Genomic DNA, 13,884 nt, shown 5'->3' on the forward strand with positions numbered 1-13,884 from the left:
ATGTACATATGCACCTTATGCGGAGGGCCGCTTATGCCCTCCGAACCCTGGCGGGATCCTCCTGTCGCACGTGCGGAGTGGGATCAGGAAATCCGAGCAGGTACGTCAAACCCGCGATAGCACCTCAACGATTAAACTGTGATTTCCGCGAGGAAGGGGAAATGTATGCTCACAGTTAAAAACGAGCAGTTACCTCACTCGGCCGGGCCCAGGGCCCAATTCTTACCGGTATCGGCCTACTCTACGACACTACACTTGTCGCCAACACGAACCCCTACAGGCACTACCGGTACCCAGACTCTGAAATTTCATTCGACCTATCCGACACACATCCCATCTTCTGGGCCTACCCCTTTCACGAAGCCTGCTTCAAGATGCTTCTTTTCCACCTGCCGCCCATGAGGCTCGAGAAGCTCGCGGCTCCCTTGTTTCATATCTTCCGGTGCACCACGAGCGATGCGGCCGGGAAAATGATGCCAAGGCACGGGTATGGTGACGCGAAGCGCTTTCTCACGGACAGGCGTCGGTTTTTCCTATGGGAGGATTCTGATCTCGCTAGGTCTTTGGCGCATCTTAGGTCTGATCCGGTATCCTTCAAGTGGATACGAGATGTCGACAAATACGTGCTGAGCAACACGCGCATAAGCGAGAAGGTGAGCGCTATATTTTACGAGAGCCCCGCGGGACTCATCTCGGACGTGTATCGTCTGGAAGAGGCTCGTGCAACCGATTGCTTTTCCCGATTGTCCCAGGATATCCTGTACCATCTCGCCAACCATGTTTCGACGTTGAGCCTCGCCAAGCTACGTCTTGCCTCCCGTAGCGTGGCTGCTCAACTCCAACCCACACAGCTCCCGCAGGCGTTTTGGGCGAGCCGCTTCTGGGTCGACTTCCGCTACGAGATGAGCTTCTGCTTCGCTGGATGTCCGGAGCTCGAGAGGCTATCACTACCGCCCATTCGCAATTGGCGCGTGTTTTACGCGGTAGCCCGCATGTCCAAGCGTCAGTTCTTCCAGTGGGGCGAGGCCATCTGCGGACCCGACACCCTCGTGATATTGCACCGGCGCCACATACGCAACGTGCTCGCAAGCATAGCCGATCCACTGCTCTCCCTGTTGAGGATGCCTGAAACGAGCTGGTGCGCTGCTTCCTCTGGGGATCCTCCCGGCTCCATCGTGGATCCCAAGCGGCACGGCAACGGACCGGTGGTGAGAATTCACTGGACGCGACGACCGGAAAGTTTGGAGAGATTGCCGCCCTTCCAGTTTAACGTATATCAATGGGGCCTCTTCCACTTGGCTAAGCATATGAGCAAGAGGGGAATCGAGCTTACGGTATCGCTGATCACATTTGATGGGTTTAGGTACATCTCGGGGTTTACTGTGAAGTATGGCTCTAGCGATGATGCCAATGTCACACGGGCGGGAGTCTACACAACCGATTCCTTTGACAGGACCCAGTTTGCTGCCGGAGACGAGATCTTAGAATTACATGTCTACAGCAGAGTAGATGGTGTGGTCGGCCTAGTTTTTACCACCGTTGGGAAAGACGGCGACGAGCGTGAACTAACAAACCACTCTCTTGGTCTCTGTGATGTCTCAGATTCAGAAGTCGGTGTGGCAGTGTTGAATCCTGGACCAGGGAATAAGATTTCTGGCCTAGGCCTGGCTTTTGATGTGAGCTAAGGATTTTTTTTTTTAAAACTTAACCTGCGCAGCTTTTCGCGGAAGTAATTCCTAACGACTACGGTAGATTTGCCGCTGCATATCCGTACGTGTTCTCGAGTGTCCGCGCAGTCCCAACGCGGCACCTCTTCCCAGCTCGTCAAATCCCGATATCCGCCGGCATCCCGTGCCGCTGTGGTATCCCCACTCACCGCCACGCACCGTACGATGGACCCAAGCCGGCCGGCAGCCACAACGTCCCCGAAAATGCACCACCTCCCCCTTCTACCGCACTCTTCTCTTCGGCGGGCACGACGGTTCTCTGCTCCCCAAGTTAAACCGAATCACCGCCTTCGGTGGACCGCTCTTTTGGAGGCACTGCCTCCTTAGTCATGCCGTGAGCTACCTACGAGGCCTCTGTTTCTACTACGACGACGGATCCTGCCTCGGAGATAGATCCTTCTGGCATACGAGCTGTACCCGCCTCGCGGACACACCGCCGGCGGAACAATCTTTTTTAATTGACGGAAAAAATGGCGAGCGCATCGTAGAGATACGAGCGTTGATAAATGTTGAAGCAGGCTCTTCGAGCCGCACTGTGAGCGGAGTCCGTGTCGTGACCAACTTCGGGCGTCACACGCTGTTCCAGACGGTTGCGGTCTGGGATTGCCAATCTCACCGTGGCCTGCCCAAGGTTCTCCGAGCCCCGAGGGGGGAGCTCATTACGGGAATCGTCGTAGAGATGTCTGTGAGTGTTTGTTTTTCCAATTCTTAAGACCGTGTCTGATAAACACCTAATCCGTTTTCCATCTCCCTATAGGAATATCCTGGTGCGATGAAGTGCCTCAGCATCCTCTCGCAGCGCATCAAAGCCGAACCACGCCCCAAGTTAGTCGCCGAAATCGTTCTACGCCGAGAGCATCCCTTCGAGCTCGCGGGCCGCGAAGGAGGCCGCCCCCGAGGTAACAATTTCGACGAGCACGATGCCAGTGCATTCTACAGCGTCTTAGAGCCCTTAGAGGACATCAAGCGCATTCGCTTCTCCCGGGGGACGGTAGCCACTCGGGACCTGCGCGGGCCCGACTGTGTGTCTGGTCTTCGCTTCGACTTTTACGGCCGGAGCCCAGTGATCCTAGGCCAATGGATCGAAGAATGCGATTCGTTAGATCTCGAGCTCGGCGAGGAGATTGCGGAGCTTCAAATCTATCTCAACGCCGCAAACCACCCTGAACAGCGCCGATATCCGGGATTTAGCATCACAACTACCTTTGGACAGACTAAAACGGTGTTCGCTGCCCAGTCTAATCTACCTGTCACCACCGTATTACCCGCGTGGAGTAGCCCGAAGCACAAATTTGTAAGTTTGTAAACAAGATCCCTTCCTTCTCCGATTTCTTTCGAGAACGGAGAAAGAAACGGAAGGAAGAGAAAAAGAAAAAAAGAAAAAAGCGCTAACCCCTCCTATAGGGTGCCTTGGTTTGGGGTTTCACAGCAAGATCTGACTGGTTCAGCATCCGCTACGCATCCTCTCAACTTTACTGTCAGAGCCCATGGAGCGGCAAAGTCCGAGACAGTGGACCGGTGCGCAAGTTTTTCTGGCAGGAGACGGGATTACGCGGTGCCACCGTCAAACTGCAGGCACTCGAATTCTATCTCAAAGAGTTTCGTACTGACGAAATTGGCGGGATCCGCTTCTGCTATCAAGGCGGCATTCAAAGGAGTCTTGGGAAGTGTCTCGGCGAGCCGTACACCGTTAGATTAAGTGACGGAGAGCGTCTGACGCACGTCATTCTATGCTACGAGTACGACAGAGCAGAAGAGGAGCACCCACCGAGCGGTGGTTTCTTCGACATTACGAGGTGTGGTGTAAAGGTAAATGCCCGTCTAGCTCGCCGTCCACGTGGCAAAGATGCGAAGCCGCTGGCAGCACCCACTATCGCTCTTCCTTGACTGAACTAACGGTAATATTTGCTATCAGTTCCGAACGAACCACGGCCGAGATATACAGGTCCCTGGCCCACCGCCTGGCCGGCATGCGAAGCACACTGTCTTCCATCTCGAAGATGATGGTCCGACAGATGACAATCGTATCGATGGCCTCCCGATAGATACGACTCTCAAGTACGTGCCAAAGGGGTACGACAATTGTGTTGGGCTCTATGCGTGGCCGGAGGCAAGTACGAGTCGTATGGTATTCATTGCTGGGCCGATTTATGAAATGAGAGAATAGAACCTATGCCTGTTAAGTCCTTTTCATTGGTACTTATAAGGCTACATCTCTAGAGGGTAGGTTTCTATAGAATGAGAAAACTCTAATGGTTGAGCCTTTAAAGACAATAACACAAGGATATTGACAGTAGCCTCTTTTCCTTTCCAGAACGGAATGGCTATTGATCTGAAGGAACCAAATTTCAGACTACAAAGGGTTAGGAGCATTCCGTAACGCAGAGGGATTGCCAGGAGGACTTTAGCATCCGGATCAGAAGTAAAGTAGTCAAATTCATGGAGGCTCCCCATTCAAAGGGTAGCGATAGGAGGCGAGGCTCGCCTGCTCCCGGGATTTGTCGAGCGACATCGAAAGGGCTTCTTCAAAATATGGAGAGGCTCTTGCCTGTACGTATTTGTACAAAATCGTAATCCTCGTTGACTCCAACTACAAACCGAGATGAGATGACGGTGGCGCCGAGGTAGCATACCGCTTCTCCTTTCCTTGGCCTTTGTCGTTGATCTAATCTTCGGCCCATTGCTACGTTCCTCTACGCCAGAGGCACGAAGAAATAATAGCCCTCTAGTCGGAAGCCATTGTGTTTATTAGCCTGCATCGGAGACATAAGCTTAGCCTAGAGTTGTTAACGCTAAGAGCTTAAGGCTCTGATTTGTTGGAATTTTAGGCCGCCGATTTGCCAGGTACAGGCTGGTCGGCATCAATCCTGAGTCGGATTGGCAATAACCCGAGGTTCGTGTAGGCAGCAGCCCTCCAACTACTAGCTGGTTCTGCCCGTCTCAGAATCTCGGGTCTTAATCATACCACAAACTAGACTATGGAGAGCTACTTTCAAGGCTGTTTACAGGGATCCGTTTTAGAGCAGAGACCTTACTTTATCTCGGCCCCTTCCTTGAGTTTAAAAGAAACTTGAATTTACATTACCTGCTTTGAGAAGTCAAGTTGCGCCCGAGAAAAGAGGACTCTTCATTTCCATGAGTAGGTAGTTAGTATTAAAATTGAGACAAGGAGCCATATATGCATGTCAGCTCGAAGATTCACTTAGGAAAAGCATGACATCCTCCTATCCCCGAATGGATTCTCGTAGCCTTGGGAGAGGAGAGAGAAAAGAAGGAGGAAGGAGAAGGAAGGAGAAGGAAAAGAACATTACAAACGCACCCTGGAGATGTCCCATAAGACGAGCATCACACAGACACTCTCCCTGCTCCTGGAAGAAAAAAATCTGTCTTTCGGAAAAGTGCCATGATACAATTCAAGATACCAAGAGAGAGTCCTAAGCCCTAACGAATTTGTAGAAGCTTGTTTAATCCCAGTTTGTTTACATACTCTGTACTAGGAGCTAAAACCTAGTAGAGGTACTAGCTACATGTTTACGAAGGATAAAGGAGCTGTTTCTTTTATATAGTACTCTAAAGTGGGGGAGAAGGGGCCCACATACAATTAAGAGAGGTCTTATTTCTTTATATGCCTCTCGTGTTACGATCCTAACGCTAGCCCGTTGACGGTATGAGGTGGATACAACTAGTTTTGGGGTCGCAGGCGCCTATTATGAAGTAAGTGAGGCAGTCAAGCAGTATTCACAAGATATTGGTAAGTGCGTATTCAAGTGTGGGGGTGTAGTTGTACTTGAATTGACTACTGAAGAGGCTAGAAGAACAAACTAGATACGTGGAGGAGTTCATAGCTTATATAGGCGTTTCTTCTTCCTCCTCTTCTTTTGTCGGTACGACCTGTAGTCGACAGGTCGGTCGATCACGACCACGATCGTCCCGTCGAACCCTTCCTCGGCCGATCAGTCGGACTTGGGTTCCGTCCGACTGCCTGACTAAGCATCCTTCCTGACGTGACTTCTCTTCCTGCCGCGTCTCACCGCCTTTTGGGGCTGCCCAGGCCACGGCCAGGTCGTCACAAACACCACCAAAACTGGCTTATACTTTTACTCTAGTGTAGTATTATTTAATTTTATTATATTATTTTTTTTCTTAAATTTAAGTTGATAATTTATTTTTTTTATTAAATATTGTATTTTTTGAAAATAGAAATATAAGTATTTATAAAAATAATTTTTGAAATATGTAAATATTAGAATATTAGTTTATGTATATTATTTATTGTAGGGCTGAAATCATCTTCCCCGCTTCACACCCTACAAATGCGGCTGTCTACAATCCAAAACGGGACTGAAAGAGAAGGGCGCTAAACAGATTCAGCCACCTCCATGTCCGATACGCTTCCTCCCTCGCCGGGAGCCGTTAAGCTTTTGCTCGACAAGGGATTTAACCCCAGCAGCGTAGAGTTCAGCAGAGGTGAGGCGCTTCGATGGGCAGCAAGAACGGACGCCAATGTAGAATTAGTGCGGCTGCTCCTCAGGGAAGGCGCCGATGTGGATTCCAAGGACGCGAACGGCGGGACGGCACTTCATTCCGCAGCACTCGCTGGGGCCTGCGATGTGCTGGGGGTTCTGGGTGCAGCAAAGGCGAACGTGGCGGGGAAGTGCGATCTGGGTCGTACGGCGCTTCACTATGCCGTCATGGGCAGAAGTTGCGAAGCGGTTCGCCTTCTAGTTAATGGTCTAGGCTCGAATTTGTCGTGGCGGGATAACCTGGGGAGCACTCCTCTGCACTCGGCGGCGAACCATGGTTTCAACGAGGTCATTCAGCTGTTGCGGGACCTCGGTGCCGATATTCATGAGGAGGATGACTCTGGATTTACGGCCATACAATATGCAAGCGGTTGGGCCAACGTTGAGACAGTACAGCTCCTAGTTGAGTTAGGCTCTGATATCGCAGAGGAGAGTAAAAGCGGCTCTACGTCTCTGCATGCAGCAGCACAACACAACAAAGCTGAGATAGCGTAAGTGCTACTTTCGTATCTCACCAATACATCAAGGGCAGGGTTAAAGAGGTGTGCTATGATGATTCAGTCTCTATCTCCAGGTCTGACGCACGCCGCATGCGTGCAGCTAGTGCCCCCAAAGCTAGGAGATCCCATCACATTTTCTATGCAGTGTTGATGTTAAGAAAAGGAGGGTTACTGACGTAGGGACCACTGGTTCCCCTAGGGAGTATCTCGCAAGTCTTGGAGCTGATATCGCAGCGAAAGACAACAAAAGACACACGGTGCTACATCGCGCCGTGCAGTTCAACAGTTTGTCCGTGGTTGAAGTTCTCCTGCGTCGGGGTGTCGATGTAGAGCAAAAGGACAACAAGGGGTATACCCCGCTGGCTTCTGCTTCTCATTCCGGACACACGGAGATTGTGCGTCTACTCTGGAACAACCAGGCCAGCCCAAACACAATCAATGACGCGGGAAACCGACCTCTCCACCACGCCGCTTCTCAAGAGCACGAAGAGACCATGCAGTTCCTGATAGAAAATGGCGCAGATATAGACGCCATCAACTCCAAGAAGGCTACGGCGCTCCTCGTCGCCGCCCAAAGAGGAAAGCTGGCGTCCGTTCGCCTTTTAGCAGACCACGGGGCTGATCTCAAGATGAAAGGGATGAATAATTTCACCGCACTTCACTACGCGACGGCTGCGAAGGACAAGCCGCTCGTCCGGTTCCTGCTGAAACGCGGCCTCGATATCGAGGCGGAGACTTTGGCGGGTCAGACGGCGCTGAGTAGAGCGGCCGGCTTGGGACTCGTAGATATGGTTCTGCTGCTGCTTGAGTGCGGTGCCGACGTATCTACGACGGCTCAAGAAGGCTGGACGCCGCTACATTATGCCGCATTTCAAGGCGTGGAATCTGTCGTGGAGGCTTTGCTAGATCACGGTGCCGATCCGGTCGCCGAGACACTCGACGGACGTCGACCCGAATCGGTTGCCCAAGAACAGGGACACATCGCCATAGCCAAGATGCTGAAGAACAGGACACCGGTGAGCAAGAAGGCGTCTGATCGATCGGCATCGCAGACGGTGGCCATGTTTGTGTCTGCCGCCGAAAAGGGCAATTGTGTCCAGGTATCGCGATTCATCAAGAACGACGGTATTGACGTCAACGCGATGGATTTGGATGGACGAAGAGCCATATGCGTATCTGCAGAGAACGGCCACGAGTCTGTGCTGGATCTATTGATCGAGAACGAAGCCGACTTGGACTTGACAGATATGAATGGGCAGTCGGCGCTTTGGTGGGCGTCGCGGTATGGACATGAAAAGGTGGTACGGAGGCTCCTCAGCAAGGGGGCTCCCGTGGACTCGGCCGATTTTGACGGCCAAACACCGCTGTCAACAGCGTCCCAGAAGGGACATGCGGGCATCGTAGAGCTTTTGTTGAAGAAAGGAGGCGATCCGAACACGACCGTCAAATACGGCAGAACCGCGCTGCTCTTCGCCGCCGCTGGCGGTTATCTTCGTATTGCCGATCTGCTAATTAAGGCTGGTGCCGAGGTCGATTTCAAGGATCCGAACGGACGTACAGCGCTGTCCGTTGCGAAAGCCCAGGGTCACGACGAACTTGCGAATCTGCTGCAACATCACAGCGCTCTCGACTCCGAATCGAACAGACGTGCCAAAAACGCAAAGGATCTATCGGAAGCAGCGGCAGCTGGCCGGGTCGCAGAGATTCGCCGTCTAATCAGAGCAGGAGCCAATGTCGACGGGACTAAAGAAGAAGACGCCGATGGTGGCACGCCGCTAGTCCGCGCTGCGATAGCTGGGCAAACCCTCGCCATCACCACGCTTATTAAAGAAGGGGCCGATGTGAATAGACGCTCAAAAAATTCCGGAGGAACAGCCACGTCCTTCGCCGCAGGCTACGGTCATACGTCGGCTGTGAGGTTGCTGTACGAGCATGGGGCAAAGCTCAACCAAGTGGACAATTCCAATCGAACGCCGCTGTCTTACGCGGCCGAGTATGGGCACGAGGACGTTGTGGAACTCCTTCTCAAGCTAGGAGCAAAGAAGGAAATCAAAGATGAACACTCAATAACGCCACTGCTACACGCCGCAAGGAATCGACACAAGGGGGTGGTCGAAATTCTGATTCGGAAAGGAGCCAATGTCGAATCTGGGGATTATTTCGGCTATACCCCTCTTACTCAGGCTTGCCGTAATGGCGATAGGGACCTCGTACGCTTTCTTCTGGGAAAGGGAGCTCGAATGAGGCCAGAGTCTACTTCCAATTGTTCGCCCCTGTGCATAGCAGCCGTGATCGGGGCTGAAAGCATCGTCGAGCTACTGATTGACCACGGTGCAGATCTGAATCACTTTTCCGACAATAGGGAGACACCGCTTATTCTCGCCGCACAGAACGGTTTCAGCATGGTAGCGAAGATATTAATAGAGGCGGGTGCCGATGTTAACCTCACAGACGACGATGGCCGAACCCCCTTATCTCACGCCAAGGAACACGGCCACGAATCCATTGTGAAGTTGCTTTGCCAGGCGGTAACCCTGAGGCAAGTGAACGAGAGGGCGATGAGAAAAATGGAACAAGAAACGCTAGTTCAGCGAAAGCGGTATCAATATCAACCCCTAAGCGGGCGGGGAAGGGAGGGGCATATTCGCGTCCTCGAGCTTAGCCCCGGCAAAAGAGGTGACATCATCTCTTTTGAGCTCACCGAGATCGACCTCTACAGCGACAAAAGACCGTCGTTCGAAGCCCTGTCGTACGAGTGGCGGGAGAAAATCGGGACAGTTCCCGTCCAGTGTGGTAAGGACAGGCTCCTAATAACGCCGAACTGCAAAGCAGCCTTGGAGAGGCTTCGGTTGGAGTCCGGGAGGAGGACTCTCTGGATTGATGCTGTCTGCATCAATCAAGAAGATAGCCTGGAGCGCACGCAGCAAGTGGCAATGATGACCGACATCTATCGAAAAGCAAAAGCGGTCCTCATGTGGGTTGGGGAAGAAAAAGAAGAAGGAGGAGACGATGATTCCATGGCCTCCGCCTTTACTCATATTCCCGTTCTCGCTCAAGTCTACGCAATGCTTCGTAAAGATCCTGGCGGATCTTCCTTTGAGCAGTTTTCGCTCGAGGAGAGGGCGGATGCTCAAGAGTTGGCCCGTGGGGTGATGGCGGATGAGGATGCCATCGCGGGCCTCCATCGATTATTCTGGGTAAAGTACTTCACGCGAGCGTGGATATTTCAAGAAATCATCCTCGCCAACTCGAGAGGAATCGTGATGTGCGGCAGCCATGAGTGCCCGTGGGAAACGTTCAAGGCAGGCCTTCTAGGATACAGAGCGTGCTCGGCCGCGAACAACCCTACCTTTTACGAGATTGTCCGTATCGACGATTTGTTCGCCCAGGACGGCGAGGTAGATTTATTCCAGACAAGCTCCTCGATGAGCGTGTTTGAGGCGAGCGACGCAAGAGACAAGATATTCGCGACGTTGAGGCTGGCGTCGGTTGTGGAGACGCCGTCGATCAAGCGGCCCGTCGCCGACTACAGCCTGACGGTTCAGCAAGTGTACGTCGATGCGGCGAGGTACTTCATCGACAGGTATCAGAGCGTGCATATATGGACGCAGGGCAGCCGCCATAGCACCAAGGAGATTCCGAACCTGCCGACGTGGGTGCCCAACTTCACGAAGCGATGGGGCGATTTGGAACATGATCAAGATGCTTTCGCTTTGTTAACACCGGAATTTTCGCAGTTGATTGCGGGTCGTCCGACGACGACGCCGGTCGCTCTTCACATCGACGGATGCATCCTGGATAGAGTGGCCTTCAAAGTGGCCATTACCAAAGAGACAGACGTTTACGATATCGTCATTCCAACTGTTCAAGCGCTTGCTAGGTTCGGGCGGAGTATTTATGACCCGTTTCCAGACGGTAATAGCGAAGAACAGGAACAAAAGGAGAGGATGATCAAGGGTAGGAAAAGGATCTCAAAGAGCGGCAGTAGCAAGGCCAAGAAGTCTGTTCGGTTTCAGAAAAGAACTGGCAGAGGAGGAGGATCATCCAGGTCGAGTGAACGTGACCCACCATCATCCAGCAAGACGAATGGACAGGCCATTCTGAGCATGATTTTTAACTCGTATGGTACTTCGCCCGAAAATGATGCTGAGATGGCAGCTTACCTCGCATGGAGACTTTCCAAAGACGAAAACACACCAGAGTCCTCCAAAGAGCCCCCGGAGAGTTTGAAAAGCCTAGTAGCAGCGTGGGAGTCCCGGTCACGGGCATGGGGTGGTGACTTTGATCTCGCAATTTGCCAGAGGATGGAGAGCCAGCTGCGATACGAGAGGGACTTGGTATACACGGAAAGGGGTCATTTTGGTCTCACCAATAAGGACGAGGCGGAAGAAGGGTTGGTGGTGGCATTCATCAGTGGAGCGCCATTTTTGAGTCTGCTGAGGGAGAAGAGAGTTGATCAGGAGAGGTGGTACGAGTATGTGGATTGCATTTGTATGGGCTACTTGCTGGAGAAGACTGAGATGCTGGAAGATCTGACTGGAAAATGTGGTATAGATAGGCTGGAGATTCGGTGAATGAAACTCGCCTTTGGCCGATCGAAAGCAAATTGAGGTCTTGTTTATGATAATAATAGCTTCCCCATTATTCACTTTTGTTTCCTGCTTCATCTCCAACTAAGTCGGTTGAGCATGGCCTCGGGGCGAGGTTTTCCTTTCAGAGAAATCCAGTATACGAGTAGCCCTTCCTTGGGTGGGGGTTTGACTTGCCGGCCGAGCGATCGTATAGATTCTCCGCTTACTCGGACAGTCGTCGTCACATTCCGACTCCATATGTTGAGCAACTCGCGAATCTACCCACAATACCAAGAACACCTATTTCAATCCACTTTCAAGCTACCATAATACACGAACCTGTCTCACTAGTACTTTCGACATCGTTGGACCCGTTGATATCATTATTTACCCCTTCGACTTCCATTTAGGCCCTCTGGATGTTCCTCAATTTTTGCAAACTTCGAATTTAGACTTAAATAAACGTTTAGTTGGCCTTGCAGCTTCAAGCTGACTTTCCAGAACCTTCTTCTTCTGCTAGGAAGTACCTAGCTCAACTGACTTCTCTGCAAAGGGGTTTTGACTCGTGTTTGGGAGATGGTGCTGAATTCTAAAGCAGCGAGAGTGCTTGATATAAGCCAGGGATTACGGTGCGGACGAAGGGAACTCGAAGGGGGCCACTGACTAGGGGCTTCTGCGGCAACGCTAGGAATCACTCGTCTCGGCTTCCGATGCCCTCCTAGCTTGGGTGAGAAGCACTTTCTTCAGTTAAGGCTATGGATTTCTCTACATCCCGATACCAGGACAAAATGCGAAATGGCATATTCGGGACGTCTTTCGTTCCGTAGACACGCCCAGGCCGGAACTCCATGGATCCATTCCAACTCGGCTGGCCTGCACTTGCAACAAGCCGGAGAACGAGGAACGGATCTGGGTCGTGTCCCCGGATCTAGGAGGCGTTCCGGCAGTTACGGACTTTTTCCTCGGCAACGACTCCCGATGTGAAGCACCGTATGTGTTTCTTAGTGGGTTTGTGTGGATGACTGCGTGCTTTCCCGACGATCATTGATTCTTACGGCACTCTTTCGGGCTCCTCCGAATGCCTGCTGGGCTCCATAATTGTGCCCCCACTGTTGGACTAAATGTCTTCTTGTGGCTACATTCGCCCGGCGTAAGGACCGTCGCTGGACACATGCGCTAGTGACGAGATTGTGATGCTTTCCCTTTCTCCCACATATCCAACTCACTTCCCGAACACCTAACACGTATATCTCCCGAGGAGTTATTTGCAAATAGACCGATGCATATCGTGCGTCCTTATATGTTCTCGAGGTCTCGAACTTCTGAAAATCGAAATCTGGCTGAAGTCAAATTTTCCCATGGAAAGAAGGCCTGACTGTATAAGGAGGTCATCACGGTGGGCGGGTCGTATCCTAACGGAGCAGAGTATTGATGTGTTGTTGGAAAATTAGCCAGGAGATGCTATTTTCCGCTATGAGCGTATCTATCCTTATTCTTCGAGTTGTATATTCAATATTCATTCCCCGTCGGTGCCCAAATGGCTCAAGCTATCATGTGCAGGGTTGATCTCACCAGTAATAATCGTCTTGTAGATCATGTAATCGTCACAACCGTACTTGCTGCCCGACTAATCGACCAGTTCGACATCTGTCAGTATCTTCAGAGGCATTGCAGCAGCTTCTTGCAAAGACTACTTGAGATCATTGGCCATTGCTTTTTCATATACCCAGTATTTTGGTCGGCCTGTACTGATCCGTATCAATAGGATTCTGCATCGCACAGTATCATAGACTAGGGGGATTACAGGCTGCAGGAACAAATGGAGAAGGGCAAGAAGCATATCATTAAAATAAATAGCAGATGAATAAAATTTCTCCCAAGTAAAGGAAATAATAATCGTCCAAAGTTGAAACCCCTTTTCTTTTACTTAAATGCCCTAAGCTTCCTACTATTCTCATCTACAGGAACTATCCTTGTGTGATCCGTCGTCGCATCACAGTCTAATAATATAGAATGATGCTAGACATCCTCAGGCACTTCAGGATCGGGTTTAAGAATCGGCGCTTCGCAACGCTAGCACCATAGACTACGACTTTGATAGTACCTGGTATATTCAATGGCGTAGTTATTTAAAAGGCTCTGATGAGCCTCGTTTACTTGATGCATTTCCCATTTCGGAGTGCGTGATGTGTCAGGATGTATTAGGATGGCAGCTTGTAGGAAAGCTATATCGAGTGAGTTGTTGGAACGATTGGTTGGAACGATTTGTTAGAACAATTTTGTTACGCCAGAAGTCCGTGGGAGTGCTGGCTGAATGCTAAGGGTCACGTCGTCACTTGTGACGGCGGCAGTCGTGTCACTGTAAGAAGTGTACGAAAGAGATGTGAAGATAGAATAGATTGCCTCTCTGATCTATCTAGTATGTAGAGGAAGTAGTAGAGCCACTTCGTATACCTTGGGTTCTACCCATGCCAGAACTGGCGGAGCCAGTTCTTCTATGGCCAGGTCTGCCAGCTGTTAACTTGTGAGTGTTGCAGCTGGCAGTTCCTTTTGCGTGACAAAT

At 51.3% G+C, this 13,884-nt stretch overlaps 2 protein-coding genes across 2 annotated transcripts; both read left to right on the forward strand.

The window, feature by feature from the left end:
• Positions 1 to 3,894, forward strand: SAPIO_CDS4911 (uncharacterized protein; the record flags this gene model as incomplete). The annotated part of the gene is made up of 6 exons (XM_016787353.1): positions 1 to 100; positions 190 to 1,676; positions 1,753 to 2,412; positions 2,485 to 3,021; positions 3,132 to 3,536; positions 3,643 to 3,894. The coding sequence occupies 6 exons, from the start codon at positions 1 to 3 to the stop codon at positions 3,892 to 3,894; spliced, it is 3,441 nt and encodes a 1,146-aa protein (XP_016643028.1).
• A 2,212-nt stretch (positions 3,895 to 6,106) lies between these two features.
• SAPIO_CDS4912 (uncharacterized protein) lies at positions 6,107 to 11,324 on the forward strand (the record flags this gene model as incomplete). The annotated part of the gene is made up of 2 exons (XM_016787354.1): positions 6,107 to 6,741; positions 6,950 to 11,324. 2 exons carry the CDS (start codon positions 6,107 to 6,109, stop codon positions 11,322 to 11,324), a joined length of 5,010 nt encoding a protein of 1,669 aa, XP_016643029.1.
• Between the last annotated feature and the right edge of the window lie 2,560 nt (positions 11,325 to 13,884).

This window comes from Scedosporium apiospermum, assembly GCF_000732125.1.
Source record: "Scedosporium apiospermum strain IHEM 14462 chromosome Unknown SEQ_SAPIO_0095, whole genome shotgun sequence".
Classification (NCBI taxonomy): Eukaryota; Fungi; Ascomycota; class Sordariomycetes; order Microascales; family Microascaceae; genus Scedosporium; species Scedosporium apiospermum.